This window comes from Uloborus diversus, chromosome 2 (assembly GCF_026930045.1).
Source record: "Uloborus diversus isolate 005 chromosome 2, Udiv.v.3.1, whole genome shotgun sequence".
Classification (NCBI taxonomy): Eukaryota; Metazoa; Arthropoda; class Arachnida; order Araneae; family Uloboridae; genus Uloborus; species Uloborus diversus.
In genome coordinates this window covers 111212245-111228022 of record NC_072732.1, presented here as the reverse complement: position 1 = coordinate 111228022, position 15778 = coordinate 111212245, and the positions used below count along the sequence as shown (strand labels likewise).

At 34.0% G+C, this 15778-nt stretch overlaps 1 protein-coding gene across 1 annotated transcript in view; it reads left to right on the top strand.

Annotated features, from left to right (window-relative positions):
* The window catches only part of LOC129216484 (protein Wnt-4-like), a 127459-nt gene that overhangs the window by 88336 nt on the left and 23345 nt on the right, over nt 1-15778 (top strand). Inside the window, exon 2 of the mRNA XM_054850699.1 lies at nt 7059-7297. Coding sequence (XP_054706674.1) covers nt 7059-7297 — 239 coding nt within the window. The remainder of the gene's footprint in view (nt 1-7058; nt 7298-15778) is intronic.

Sequence of the window (15778 nt, the reverse complement as noted above, 5' to 3'; positions counted from 1 at the left end):
TTATAATATGATGTTCACCGGTTAGTTTTTGTTATCTTAAATTAATAAAGTTCGAAAATTTTACTTCTAAGTTATGAAATTTTAATGATGTGCCATGCCACTATTGATTAATTTTTCTTACGCCACCACGCAGCAATTATTAAAACTAACTTTAGGCAAGTTTAGTGACAAGAAAGAGCATCAAATTTAGACTTTAAATCAATAGTTCATATGTTTCTTTTTTTACAAGTTTTGAGAGGTGTCCTTTCGATATTCAAATCTATATGTCTGGTTTCGATTCTAGTGCAGAACATATGACTTTCACGGGGGGAAAAAATTTAATTGCTTTACATTATCGATATAAGATAGTTTTGAGGACTTCTGAACAGTTTTGAAATCTTCTATGAAGGCATGTAGTCGGTTAATGAGGCATCAGAGATGGAGGCCGAAAAAGATTTTTAATGAAAACATCAAGTGGGGGGACATTTTAGTATTTTTCTATGATAATATAAATACCAATGCAAAACAATATATTGTGGAAATGTAAAAGAAAACTATTTTTTCCTTCGAAGTTAAATAATGCTATTTTACTTCTAAAATCACTCAAATCCTGGGGCACATTTTGAGGACTCATCTTATTAGAAAGCTGTGTTGAAACTATAGTGCTTAGAAAGAGGCACTTCTTTCTAGGCACTATAGTTGAAACTTAACTGCAAGCGGCGCTGAAGTAGCACGTAAAAGCCTGGGCGGCTACGATGAGATCAGTTGTTAGTTGGTCATTCTTGTTTTTCAGTGTACTTGTATGTTATGTGTCGTCAAGAAAGTGAATGTCTAAATCATTGCAATCTTGGATTCCCTTCTGTCAGGTTAAAACTTTTCGCTACCTATTGTCCTATTGAATGAACTTTCATTTGAGATTAAACAAGCTGTAGTAATAATTTTCTGACAAAAATTTTCCTTCGAGAATACTATTTTGCCTTGTTATAACGTACATTGCTTTCGATAATGTTACAAAAAAAAAAAAAAAAAAACTTCGCTTCAATCAGGCTAAGGTTCAACAGAAATCAGTTTTTTGTGTTGCCTGCAAAATTAAAATTTTCAGTCCTGATCCATTTTCGAAATTTGCAAATCAATTGAAAAGTACGTGTACGATTTTAAGTTATTGCAGAAGATTATCATCTTAAGTGAAAGATAATCCCTTAAAGTAGTCTATATACGACTCAGGGTTAGCAATTCGAAATAACTTTGAGATACTGGTCCTGTGAACCAGTGACTCAAAGTTGAACATGAAATATGCTTCTTTATAGGCTGAAAAGTATTTTTTTTCCGCATCTTATTTATTTTTCATAGAATTTTTGAAAATTTATTAAATTAATCTAATAATTTCAATTTAGTATTTTTAAAACGTTAAACTCTTTCATCTAAGAGATGAACTAACCAAAACCTAAATGCACAAAATTGCGAAAAAATGTCAATTGAAAAAAAGAAAAGATAGTAACCGTAATAATTTTAGTTCTTGAAGCAAGCAACGATGGCATTCAGTTTGGACACAATAAAAAGAAATTGCCCGCGTTTATTTCAAACTCTACCGGAAAACCTGGGATTATACAAAGGATCCTAGAAACGATGCAACTTTTTATTGCGTATAGTTACTTAAAAGGAAGCTGCACTGTTACTTAGAAACCTTTAAGGAAGCCCATATTTTCTCTTGCGACTTTCTCGCAAACGGACAGTTTTTTTACTTTCTTTTACGAAGTAAAGGAAGTATTGTATTCGCGGAAAGATTTTCACCCAAAAAATCGGCCTTAATTTCCATTTTGCTCGCCCCCGAATGAATATTGAGATTTTTTTTTTCAACCCGATCACACGTGGATATATGCCTAAGGACGTCTAGACATCTGAAATATCCATTTTGACTATCCCCGAATTAATTGCAACTTGTTTTCTCGTGACGTCCGTATGTACGTATGTATGTGCGTATGTATCTTGCATAACTCAAAAACGGTATGTCCTAGAAAGTTGAAACTGGGTACTTAGACTCCTAGTGAGATCTAGTTCTGCACTTCCCCTTTGGTTGCATTCGGATGCTCCAAAAGGGGTCTTTTACGCCTTTCTGGAGGGAAATCATTGTTAATTTCAATGCAAATTCAAGTAATGTAATAATTCGGCAAACACTTGGCGATATATCGCTAAACTTTTAGTCAACTTGGCGACAAATTTAGAGTTTTTTTTTTTTTAAATTTGGTTTTAATTTGGCCACTATTGGCGATAATTAGAGAGTAAACCATTGTTTTTGCTTCAGTTCGCAACAAACTTGGGGTAAAATTATTTAAAGTTCTTTTGCTTACTCCAAGGCACTATTATCATTAAATTGGCGTAAAAGGAAGTCATGTGATGCACTTATCAGCTCGTTTAATACAGTGTAGAAGATGGGATAAAAAATTCAAGTTTCTCATTAAGTAAGACGGATCAAAATTTTCTATTTCTCTAGTTTTTCTTTAGCTCATCACGGATCTAGCCGTAATAGCGTAATATTGGGTTTTAAACTTTAAACTAGAAGCCACAAAGAAAAAAAAATGCCTATTTACTAGAAAATCTCTAGGGAACTGAGCTTCTATAAAGAATCCTAGAAACGACACAGCTCTTTATTACGTAGAGTTATTTAAACAGAAGTTGTATTGTCTAGAAATCTTTATGGGAGCCCATGTTTTCTTGAGACTTTAAAGCAAACGGACAGTTATGCAGTTTAGCGTAATAATTGAGTTTTCAACCTTAAAATAGAAGTCACAAAAAAAAAAAAAAAGTTTTTTCAAAAAAGCCTTAACGTAAAAAAACTGAATTGCATTGCAATATCAAAGCAGGCTTCATTCATAGTCTAATAAAAGCCATAAGTTTGATTCGCTGAGGAGCAATGCCCTTAAATGTAGGTTCCCTGGAAGTACAAATTTATCCGACCGCCAAACAAACAATGCGTAAGTCTATTGACTGCTCAATCAGACGAATTAATTTCATGTTATTTCCAATATTGAGCGATGGCCTCGGCGGCACTTTTAATGGCCTCTAATTGCACAGGGGAAAGGTGATGGATGATCTGGGAGATGAACGAAAGCTGCGAACATTCCTTCCGCCCCTCCATCTCGGTCCTCCCTTGTCAAGCGATTGAGGACACAAGAAACGTATCGACGATCGTGATCGGATTTTATAACCGAGTCCAAATACGAGAAAGTGAACCCTTTGGGCTGCAGTGCAGGAGTTCTGATAGAATTAAAGAGCTGTCAGAGAAGTCATTCTGATTCGCACCTATCCACAAATTGTTTTTTCTCTGTCCGAAGAGTGATGGCATTTTAAAATTTGTTTTGCTGCATTTGAGAAGCGTTTTAGGAGGAAATTGAACATCGACTGCTAATTCGAAACCTGCATTGCGAATAACTTGAACTTCCATCAAAGATAACATAATTTTCTTTTCAACAATCGAATGCTTCTGTTGCTGAATCCAACAGCATTATTTGGATGCCTCAATAGCCAAATCGATTAACTCCACCTCTGAAGAAAATCCACATTTTTGCTTTAATAGTGCTTTATCAATACTTAGCATGTGAATTTATATTAAAGTTTTGATGGTTCAGTACATTTCTGATCATGTGATGGCAGAAAATATAACACAAGGGCCTATTTACTCCTATGAATAACACTATCTTCTTCATAACTATTGTTTCTGTTTTTTCTACTTATTGTTTTATGGAGTTAGTCGATTTGTCAAGTTAAACATCCATTTAACCCTCCTTCCATCATAAAAGTTCCTGATTAGTGATATCCACCTGAAGTCACAACAGTCTTGAGATTTTTGATGTTTTTCTTGCTTTGAAGATTCACTGATCCAAAGATAAATATGACAAATGCGTCACTTAAGAAATCTATATTTCTTAGCATTTCCCTTTCTGTCAGAACAGTTCCCCAATAAATACAGGAGATGAAGGAATCACATGAGAAGATGCAAGGGGCCAATGCACATTTCGCTCTGAAAAAAATCGTTTATAGCATTTGAGACAAACAATAGCAAATTATTCTTTGTTTCGGAGCCCCTTCGAACAACCCGTGACGGGAAGGGGTGGCTGAAATAACAAAGATCCCGCCTAGATAAAACAAAACAGGGAGTGCGAAGACAAGTGTAGATCGCGTGCCGAAAGGAAAGGGGGACCCTGAATAGAAAAACCTGACTTGAAAAGGAAGCCGCGCGATTTGTTGGCCATTTAGATAGGAGTCGTGATGGCGGTATGTTAAGAAAGACTGTCCCGCGGGAAAGGTAAAATATACCTCGGATGCTTTTTTTTTGCTTTGGGTTTTATGAAAATAAATTTATGTTCAGAAAAGAAACGGTGCGCGGTTCGTACCTTTCTGGAAACTTACCTACTGGTATTTAGTTTTTCTTTCGCTCAAAGAAATGGAATTAATTGACCGTAGATGAAAAACAGATCATTTTTTAAAGATTATCTGTTGGGCGCTGAAGCGTAGGATTGCCTTTTATTTCTCAATAAAGTTCTTTTTCTTCACCGATGCAACAGCCTCGGATGATTCCTGGCCAACTTCAGGGTTCCCCCCATATCGTCTGGAATCTATTGACATGACGTCACTGCGGGTATTAGAAGGGAATAAGGGTCCTGTAGCAGACGAATTCCCATTCTTCGGAGTCCATTAGTGAATGAATTTTGCTACTTAGAAACTCTTTTTACTAAAAAGAAGTCTTTCTTTTGATGAACTTCACCTTTGGGATGATATTCCTCTTTTCTTTTTTTTCGCGTTGTCAAGATTTTAAAGCTCCTAGTTCCTCATTTACTCATCTGCGCAAGTCCGCGAATTCAGTGATTATTATATAAAACGCCTTTCTTTAACGCTACAAACACTAAATATTGAAACATGATACCGACAATTGAAAAAATTAATGAACCGATGCAGTGTTTAAGACCCATTCGTCAACTGTTTATTCCCCTTGTTAGTCAATCCTTAGACCATCAATGATTTAAGAGTCAATCCACCCAAATTTTTGTTTAGCCAAGAAGATCGTCTTTTGCAGCGGTTCCCAACCGGTGGTTCGCGAACCCCGGGTTTTCAGGGGGTTTGTGAAAAAAAAATATTGTAATGGCGGAGTTTTAACATGCCTGTTTCTGAAAAAGTTTCATGTTCAAGTGGTTTCAGGCAAATTTTGCTCTTTTTTTATTCATTTGTCTCTCTCACATTCGATACTCTTAACATGAAAATATTTGCATATTTCCTGACACATTTTACATTTAAATAGTTTACTCTGTCATTCCTAAGTGCCGGTTTTAGCGCTTCCATTGACAATGATAGCCCTGAAGCCATGCTGAAAAAGCTCTACTTATGAATACAATGTCCTCAGAGGAAAGAATTTGAAAGCTTTCGTTTCCTCAGATCGGAAAGATTGATTAAAATTGATGAAAACATTACATGAAGCATATACAAGTGTCTAAAATATTTTAATGTTTAGTTTCTTTACCATTTGAGTTCGACGAAGAGCTATCGCTCTTCTCTTGTGTTGAGTCAAAATTGCATAGAAATGAGATCACGATGTTGTTTGTTGCTTTGATTTTCACACTGCATTGACTACAGTTATTTACTTCGAGCTTTATTGTCGAAAAAGGGAAAGAATGGCTAACAATCCAAGATCAACATAGGAAGTATGAAAAATTAATTCCTGTCGAAAATTTTCGTGGGTGAAAGTTTGGCAGTGAGAGGTTTACACAGTTAAAAAAAAATCAGCGGAATTTAACCATGCAACTTAATTTGAGCTATATTTAAATAATGAATTTATGAAATTTGTATAGAAACTGTTTCTTGTCTTAAAAATATGTCTTGTTAAAAATTACATATTGTGTAAAAATTGGAGTAAATGCGTATATTGAAAATAGACGCTTCTATTATTTTCCAATATACGCATTTTACTTGCACTTATAGCATAATTAAAAGAAAATTCTTCAGCAATCAAACGATTAATGTACGCAGTATATCTTTCTCAAACAGGCTAGGCTCGTAGTCCTTTTTAAAAGGAGACTTAAACCTAGAGATCTTTCTCATTTTACTTTAAGAAAAAAAGTTTATTTAGTTAATCTGAGAGTTCCCTGAAAGGTATTTTAAAGATAATTCTTTAATTGACTTCTGATTTAGTGATTAGAGATAAATGTCAGAAAAATTTCAGCTAAACTTTGAGCCTCCTTGAGCAAATATCTCATTTTCAAAATATTTTCGAAGTTGATTGAAGCTCAACACAGAATAATCACTGTGTTTATTTTTTTGGTGAATTTGTTTTGTATTCATTTGTACCGATCATTTTAGTTCGTAGCAATATTTGTAATTCTATATTTTGCAATTGTGTTTTCGTTCTTGTTATAAACTACGGTGCAGCATCAAACTCAAAAAAAAATTTCCCAAATTTTATTGTCTATGCGTGGGAGTGCGCGTGGTTTTTTTTTTTTTTTTTGTTTTTGTTTTTTTGTTTGTTTGTTTTTTACTTATTACCTAGTACCCAAGGAGTTCGTTAACTTCTTTCGGAGTTTGGAAGGGGTTTGCAAATCGTATCTGCATCTGAGTTCAAAATGAGAAATTGCCGTTTAAAGTTGTGAGACCCCATGTATTTGATATAGATGCAACTTTTTCAGAACTTTCAAACAAATATTTCCCATTCATAACTGGCCGTAAGACATTGTATTCAGGTAAAATATGTGACAAAGAATCACTTGGTGACCGTAACTCAGTTTTGTTAAAAAGTGCAGATACGACTTTTGTGCTTACCACGGCTGTATAGCTCGTTGGCTCATTAAGTAATTTGTGAGTTTCCTAAAAGAAAGGCGTCCCACTCGCCTATAAAAAGTATGAAGAAAACAAGTAGCCTGTGAACAGTGGTCGAAATTTTGTCCAGGCTCTGAAAATTGTCAAGACCCGGTATTGCATGACCGTGACTGCATGGCTTGTAAAATAGAAGAAGTTGCAACAGCAATCGAATTTGTTTTAATATTCGTTTAAATTCGTTCTAATTTGTTCGGGTTTTTTTTCTTTTTCTTTTTCAGGGCTCTCCTGCAGGCAGCTTCTTTGTCCAGCGTCGACCAAACCGAGCAATGCGACAATTTACCCGGACTCACAAAGCGGCAAGTGAAAATATGCAAGAAGAATCTCGAGGTTATGGATTCAGTTCGTCTCGGAGCGGAAGCTGCTCTCAAAGAATGCCAATGGCAGTTCAGAGGGAGGAGATGGAACTGCAGCACGATATCCAACTCAACCAAAATTTTCGGAAAAGCCCTGGCTGAAGGTAATTTGGAATCAAAATCTTTCTGCCTCAGCGAATAAAATATTGTCTGCATTTAGTTTATAGTTAACTCTCTCTCTGCATGCAATATAAGCGTAATTTAAAATGCAGCGAAAATATCCTCAGACGCGAAGGCGATATCCGGACAGCCAGACCTCTTCCTCCTCCTCCCCCCCCCAGCCGAACTATCAAGCCATTATGCAAAATCCGGAGCATACCGCCGCTCAAACTCAAATAATTCCTTTGCCCATCACGTGTTTCGGGGTTACAAGAACCCTCTTTTCAATGCAAAAGATGTGAGCTAATGGATGTGCAGACATAATTTTGCTTCCTTATTCAAAAAATCTTGTTTCTCCTCAAAAACGTATTCGGATTTTTTTTTTTTTCCAATTTTGTAGTTTTGAAAATCTTGTTTCTTATTGTATTTTTCCAGGGTGTGTCGTATCAACCTTCCGTACTTGTAGAGGGAGCTATGTGAGTAGTGCTGGAGATGCGGTGGAAGTGACAGTGTTAGATAGCATTATACGTGCCATTTACAGTAGTAGCAATGACATGGTGCGGTAAGAGTTGTACATTCACAATGGTGTGTTTTTTTTATTACTACTCGGCTAGAATTTCACATTCAGTTCTAACTTAGCTGACATGATCCTGTTCGGCTAAAAAAGCTATTCATGTTGTAAAGATCACTGTGTCGGTTTTTTTCTCACAGAATGTAGCTGGGCAGTTGCATTTTTTTTGCTAAATGCTTTGGAGATTCCTGGATGGACGCCCTCACGCGAGTCACATTTTTCAGCGTTGTCTGAGTTCGGTCAGGAGAGTTTGGTTTACCGTGCAGTACCTGTGGCTTTAAAGTTTGAACCTAAAAATTATTTTTTTTTTATATCTAGAGCATGACCGTGTCACTAAATTGGAACCAATTTCGAAATTGTTGCTGAGTTGAAATCAAAAAACCACCATTGTGCATATACTCCACCACAACCACAGGACGATGCTCACCACACCATACCATTGCTATCACTGTACAAATGACATGTATACTAGGGTGGAGTAAAAGTATAGGCAAAAAAATTTTTTTTTCGAAATTCAACTTCTAATATCCCGGTAAAGTTGTTGTTTGGTTCCACAAAGAAAGGGCTAAAATATTTTTGCTCTACCTTTCCATCTTGAGGGTCCGCTTTGACCTTGAAATTTACAAAATTTACACTTTTTTCCTAAAATTCTACTTTTAATGCAAGTAATTTTTATTTTAGATGCTCAATTTTTGGTGGACTGAAAGAATTATTATTGGGTATCATAAAGAATAGGGAAAAATTATTTTAATTTTACTTTTTAGTTCTGTGGGTCGCTTTGACCTTGCATTTCAAAAACTTGCTTTTGTTTTGTAGTGAATTAATCGCAACTTCGTTTTTCTGTACTTAATTTAATAAGTTAAAAAATTGTTATTTGATACTATAATTCATATATTTATGTCCTAGATTTCATTTTAAATATCTGCTTTTACTTTTTTTTTCTTGAAAAATCTTACTTTTTTAACTACGGTTTTTGTAAGTCATTTCTCATTTCTGTAAATACTGGAAGAAAGGGAGGTGTAATACGGCTTCTCGAAGTTCATTTCAAGAAACCGTTGCGATGTTTAGTATGCCAACTTCATTCTAACGAACTTCCCTTACGACATCTTTTGAAACACTTAGATGGCAAAACAGAAGGTCCACGCGCATTCTGTGTGGAATCATTGGTAAAGCATTGGATGGATGTGGACAGTTGCCAGTTGTAACGTTTCAACCGATTCAGGTTAATCTTCCGAATATAAACAGAAATGAGTTGAACACTGATCAACAGTACTTATTTGATGTTTGTAAAGCTGTAGCTAGCGGTCATTGCTCTGAAAATTTGTCTAAACAAGAACCTGGAACATTAGTACACTTACGGTGGTTAACGACGACAAATAGAATTTTACGGCTGAACATGACAACTGACAGTCCGCCGCAGAACTTATACACATTAGCAGAATATGTTATGAAAGTGTATGCACCAATGTGGTTTACCATTAAGATTAACCACTCTTGCAAAGATGGTTCTAAAAACCTCTTTGAAACAATCAAAAAATCACGTTATCTCTCTTCTGAATTAAAAGCTGTAATCGATCCTGTGATTCAGCGCAATGGTTACTTTGGGAATACGGAAAACATATTGATAGCGATGATCACAGATGATCGACACTGTGTCAGAGAACTTGGTTTGCGTCGAATTATGAATGCAAGATCTATGACACCGATTGGATTGCGAAAATTTACAATTCCATAGTTTAATTTTGATGCTGAAGACTACCATGAACTCATCGATTGGCAAAATTGGGAACACACGGTGCCGCCACTTGCAAGCGGAATTCTAGATAAGGATTTGAAAGAAATGGTGCTTGATGGCGTAACTTCTGAATTGTTTGAGTTCCATAACCTCCCATGTCACACTCAAGCAGTGGAACGATGAGTTAAATTAGTCACTGAAGCATCGTCTACGGTTTGTGGTGTAAGCAAGAGAGAAGGATTAATTAGAGTAAGATTAGAATCCAGAAAACTTATGCCGCAATATAACACTAAGTCTGAATATTGTCAGTCACAAAACTGATCTCTAAGCCAACTTTTCCGCCAAACTATGCGTCATTGTTTGTAGTGTGCGGATTATAGTTTGAATTTGAAGGAACAACAATTTGAGAATTCATTTAGTAACTTCTTTAGTTTTGCTGTGTAATTTCTGTGACTGTAAAAAATTGGATTGCTAATTTCATACTTTTATGTTTAAATTTTGTAATCTATCATATGTAAAAATCACATTTTGGTGCAAAGTCACATTTGTCAAGCAGAGAATCTTTTACGTCAAAAATGCTTTTACTTGTTAGTTTTTTATAATTTTTAGTTTTATATAAATAATAATTGATGCATATTAAAGCTAATCTTTTTAAAGGAATAATCTTTTAAAAGGAATAATAATATTTTAATAAATTTTAATACATTTTTCTCAGTGTGCTAAGTATTGTAATGTTACTTAATTTTAACTCGATATTGGGTGATTTTAAGGTATATGATATTTAGTATATTTTATTATTTAAATATTTGAGTTTTTTATGTAATTTACACAAACGGTCAACTTTGAAGTGCTTTTTCATCATATTGGAAAAATTTTGGCTTTAATGGAATCATTAGAATTTGTATCAGTTTTGATGCAATAATGGTCAATTTAAAGGTCCGAGTTGATTTTCAAAATATTTTTTGTTATAAAAATGCTTTTGCATGACAAAATATCTATACAAGAGGAAATTTTTCAGCACTATTACTTAGCTTTAATCAGATTTTGATGATCAATTTCAAGACTCGAGCGGACCCTCAAGATATAATTTGTCATAAAACTGTTTTTGCATGACAAAATATCTATACAAAAGGCAACTTTTCAGTGCTTTTGCTTAGCTTTTAAAAAATTTTGATTTTTGAGGAAATTTTTATAACTTTTGTCAGTTTTGATGCAATAATGGTCAATTTCAAAGCAAAAGCGGACCCTCAAGATATTTTTTGTTTTAAAAATGCTTTTGCATGACTAAATATCTGTACAAAATACAACTTTTCCGCACTATTACTTAGCTTTTATCGAATTTTAATTTTTTCACGCCACCCTAATGTATGCTGCTATCCATTGATATACCACTTCCACAACCGCATCTTCACCACCACTCACATAGTGCCCTCTCCAAATACGGGGTGTTGATATACCTCTCCCTGTGCTTTCTAGGATAATTAATTTCTTATATATATATATATATATATATATATATATATATATATATATATATATATATATATATATATATATAAGAAATATATTGCGGCGGCGGATATATATATATATATATATATATATATATATATATATATATATATATATATATATATATATATTTCAAAAAATTCTGAATGGATTTTTAGTTTTTCCTTTTTTTAGTAATGGAAAATTACATTTATTTTTCACAATGGTTGAAGAAATTTCCTCTTGAGAAAACTGTAAATTGTAAAAAATTGTTCTTGCTAATATTTGTTTATTTATTTATCTTTACTTATTCATTACTAAAATAGAATATTGGGTGAAATGGTATTTCGTAATTTCAGTTCAAAACAATATATTTCTTCTGGACCAATTTTCTAAAACTTTACACCTTATACAGTTTCAAAGGAGAAACTCAATCTAAATTTTATATTAAGAAATAGTTTTCATTTTAAATAAAAGTAGACAATTGTGTTTTTAGAAACCAAAATTAAGTTAAAAAGTATAAAATTAATTTACCATTCTTTAGCCAAAATCACATAATATTTTACCGTTTCAACTTGCACAAAGTGTGAAAAATAAGCATTGATTAAGCTTTCAAATTTTCGCGAGAGTAATTTGCTTCTTTAATATTGCCGTTAAGGTTTGCTTAAAATTTTAAAAACTCTTTTATCCTTTAATAGAAAATCTAAATCGAACGTGTTTAGGATTAGCATACAAGCGACTCTTTTGTTTTCAACATATCAGAGTAAAGCAAAGAGATTCTAAAAGAAAGCATTCCACACTTCAATTGCTAATTACCCTTAAAGTCTGAAGGACGACACATTATTTCAAAAAGATGGCAATAAACTAATAAATACTAGTCTTAATGAGGATAAAAATATGTACATCGATAAATTTTTTTTGACTCTATGAGGGTTCAAAAACACGTTTCATCAGGAAGAATTAACGCAAGAAATAAAAATTAATACGAATTGGGAATGAAAACTGTCTAATTACAGATAACCGGAATGGTCATAAATATAAATTTAACTGCATAAAATTGCCCTGAAAAATGTCGGCAAGTCTAGGAATTTCTCCTTTATTTCTTTCCTTTTATCTTTTAACTATTTAGTTGGAAGCAATTGAGGGAGCAACTTATCCGCTGTTAGAAAATCGATGTTGGTATGCTGGAAAGTATGCTCCTTTTGGTCTGTAAGTAATATTTCTCGTTATTTTAGGGGAAGTGTGGAAGGCAATATGGCGAGACAGCTTTTGAAAGGAATAAAAACCTATTGGCATTCGTGTGATATTTCCAGGGATAATAGTGGATTCAAGTAAAGTTTTCTGAAGACTGTGAAATTTTTGAAAACTATAAGTAAGCTCGACCTCCCCTCCCCCCGTAAAAACTCTTCAAATGTGCTTATAAAAATCTTTAAAATTATTTTTAAAAAATTAAAAGTTAAAAAAAATCACTAACACCTCTGGATTTCATGCACTGATAAAAAAAAAAAAAAGAGTTATTAACTGAAACGTGAAAGATAAAAGGAAGAACGAATTACAACTTCATACCTACCTACAATCTTCATCTTCGCTATCAATTATTTAAAAGAAAAATAATAGTAATAATAATAATAAGGTTTTTTCTCACTATTTATCAAAGCTTTCTGTCATTAAGCAATAAATTTCTGCGAGAAATTACAAAAACAGAACCTCCATCGATGCTATCTCGTTAAAGAGTGAAGGAAAGTAGTAAAGGGAAGGGGTATCATTTCGGAAGCAGGAAACAACAATTTTGGACCACACACATGCATGCCGTTCATTACATCAATGTGGCTAATTGTCGCCTATCAATATTACGTGTTGGCAGCCCGGCTTTGAACTCGGTAGGCCATAAATTCTGGCCGAACAGGGCGGAAAAATTTAATGTAGGGAACAAAGTAGGCTCGATCGCAATTTTGAATTAATTAGTAGTGGTGTTAACGCTTATTAAAGCTTTAAACGAAATGTTTAAGGAATACCTTAAGAAGATAAATATAATTATTACATTATAATTAGCCCGTATGAATTTCAATTATTGTCTGTTCATTTCTCTAAAAATGACATGCGTTTAAACAAAGAAAGTTCAAACTACATGACATATACCAGACCGCCCGGCCCCCTGTTTGGTATATTCTGCCTTCTGGCTTAGTGGTGATAACTTGCTGCTAGACATTTATTAGAGCTGCCGTTCACAGCCTAATTTGACTCGCTGACCGGTAAAAAAATGTGAAATAATTCCACGAAAAGTAAGTTTTTTCCTCGATATTTTTACCAAGATTATTTTTTTCGAGTAAACAAAACAAAACAAAGAAACGCCGATCAACGAAAACGCGAAGATTTACTGTTTGCGCTTTTTGGCTAATGGGGTTGTTTCCTTCAGTCAAAAGTACTACTTTTAGTCACTGAAATTGATAGAATAAGCAAAAAAAAAAAAAAAAAACATGTACCCAGAAAATACTTTCATTTTCCCAACAGTTATTTTTTAATTAATATTTTAAACAGTTCGATTTTTCAAACAAGGCGCAGTCTTGATGACATCACAAGTGATGCTCTTTGGCGCATCTTTCTTCCGCGTTTCCACGTTATGATAATCAAGAAGCGAATTAAAATTGCGCTCTACGCTTGCTATCAACGATATCGTTGCCAATACACGTGAGTAAAGATGTGAATTAAATATTTTGCTCCGTGAATGGCAACATTGAATGGCACTTCATTATTTGTGATGTCACACGACAGAAGGGTGAACAATGAATGCGCACCGATTTAAGTAATTTTTTAAAAATATTAAACTTAAACAAATTATTTAAAAAATGGTCAGATCCTATGTTTTTAAAACATGCTCTTTCAGAAAAAAATACTTTTAAAATTTTGGAAACGACCCCATTCTACCTATTACAAAATGAAGTGGTACGTTTTCGCTTCCAGTTCAACCGTCATCTCTCCGTTGTCAAGCTTTTCCAATTCATGAAATTTTTCTGAGACGAATTGTTAGAGAAAGTGACTTTTGCTGAGTGGAAATAAATGATACAAAATATTTTCCCAGGAAATATTCAATGTTGCAAGCATAATTGTGCTAATAAAATATCTTTCACAGGCATTGAGCTGCTAGCTGTAGTCCTTTCTGTCCAATCCGTCATTGTAGTCAACCAACGGAAAAATCCGCTTAGAGCTTTGATGAATTCTAAGCTTTTTTCTTCATTTTCACTTTATTTCAATTAAGCACTCTTGAGTGAATAAAATAAACATTACGAAAAAAACTTTTGCATTTAAATTTTGTATCAAATTTGTGTAAAATTCGTGTTGCCCAAATTTTAACCTGGAAAGGAAAGTAAAAGGCCAATCAGTATCTTCAACTACATTACGTAAAACGTTTTAGCTTTTAATTCGTAAAGTCCTAATTTATTAGTTCTAGCAAACGGGCACATCTTTTCACCACAATTAGTTTCGATTAAAAATAATAAAAATGAAAGGGAAATTGAATTTGAGCTTCACTTCAGAATTGTCAAATTAATAATTTTAACAAAATATGATCTCACTTGAATGTGACAAAAGCAATCAGGGGCGTCTCGATGGGAGGTCATTGACACCTTCCAAAAATTTCCTTATTTGGCAAATTTTGTCTGACGATTCGGTAAAATTTGGAGTTTTATTTGGAAAAATGATTATCATTCGGCGAAATTTGAAGTTTTCATGCCACAAAATTCTCATCATTCTGCTAAATTAGGAGTTCCTCAAGGATGTTTGTAATCCGAAATTTCCGAAAATTTTGTGTTGACAACATATACTAAAATTAATTTTTTTTTTCAAGAGAAAAAAAAATAAAAAAAGGTTCAATGCTTTTTTCTTGCTTATTTGAAGAGTTTTTAGGGAGAGGGTGGGAGGAGGGATTCGGACTTCCTCATAGTTTTCGAAAATTTCACTGTCTTAAGAAAATTTTATTTGAGTCTATTTACCCATGGAGTTTCATTTGGAAAAATTTGGGGTTCCATTCCGCAAATTGAGAATTTCCGCGCGCCCAAGTTCGGAGCGCCCCTGAAAGCAGTCTTTGAGAGTCAGATGAAAACATACTTCAGTTTGCGAAATTTTCTTTGGCTTTATTTCTCCGAAAAATAAATCACAATTGAGATGCTTGAAAGAGCATCATCAAGGGGGAATGGTGACAGTTCATTATCATTAGTCGGCCTTACCCTTCCCCCACCTTTCCTTCTTTTCTAGTTTGTTGGCGCTACCTTGGGTAGACTTTTGAATCAGAACTGATTTATGTTGCAAAAGTGAAAATCTTATGTCCTAAGCAATTTTATTACTACAACAAAAATGTTTAGATTCGGCAAAAAACTAATGGTGGTGTGCTGAAAACGCTTTTACCCCTTACATTATCCAACATCGTCTAAAATTGCGTTTTCGAAACTTCAATTTCGAAATATTGCCGAAGGAGGGTTCCTGAACTCCATCCCTTCAATAGTGCATTCAAAAAGCGTATAAACGTTATAAAATTTAAATTACAATTTCGTTTTTAAATCTTCGATTTTGGGAAAGCCCATAGCGTCCCCCCCCCCTCTTTCTTTAATATTTTTTGAAGGTTGCCCAATATTGTGATTTTGGGACTATCAGTTTGAAATAATTGATGTAAGAGTCCCTGAACTCCTCCTTTCC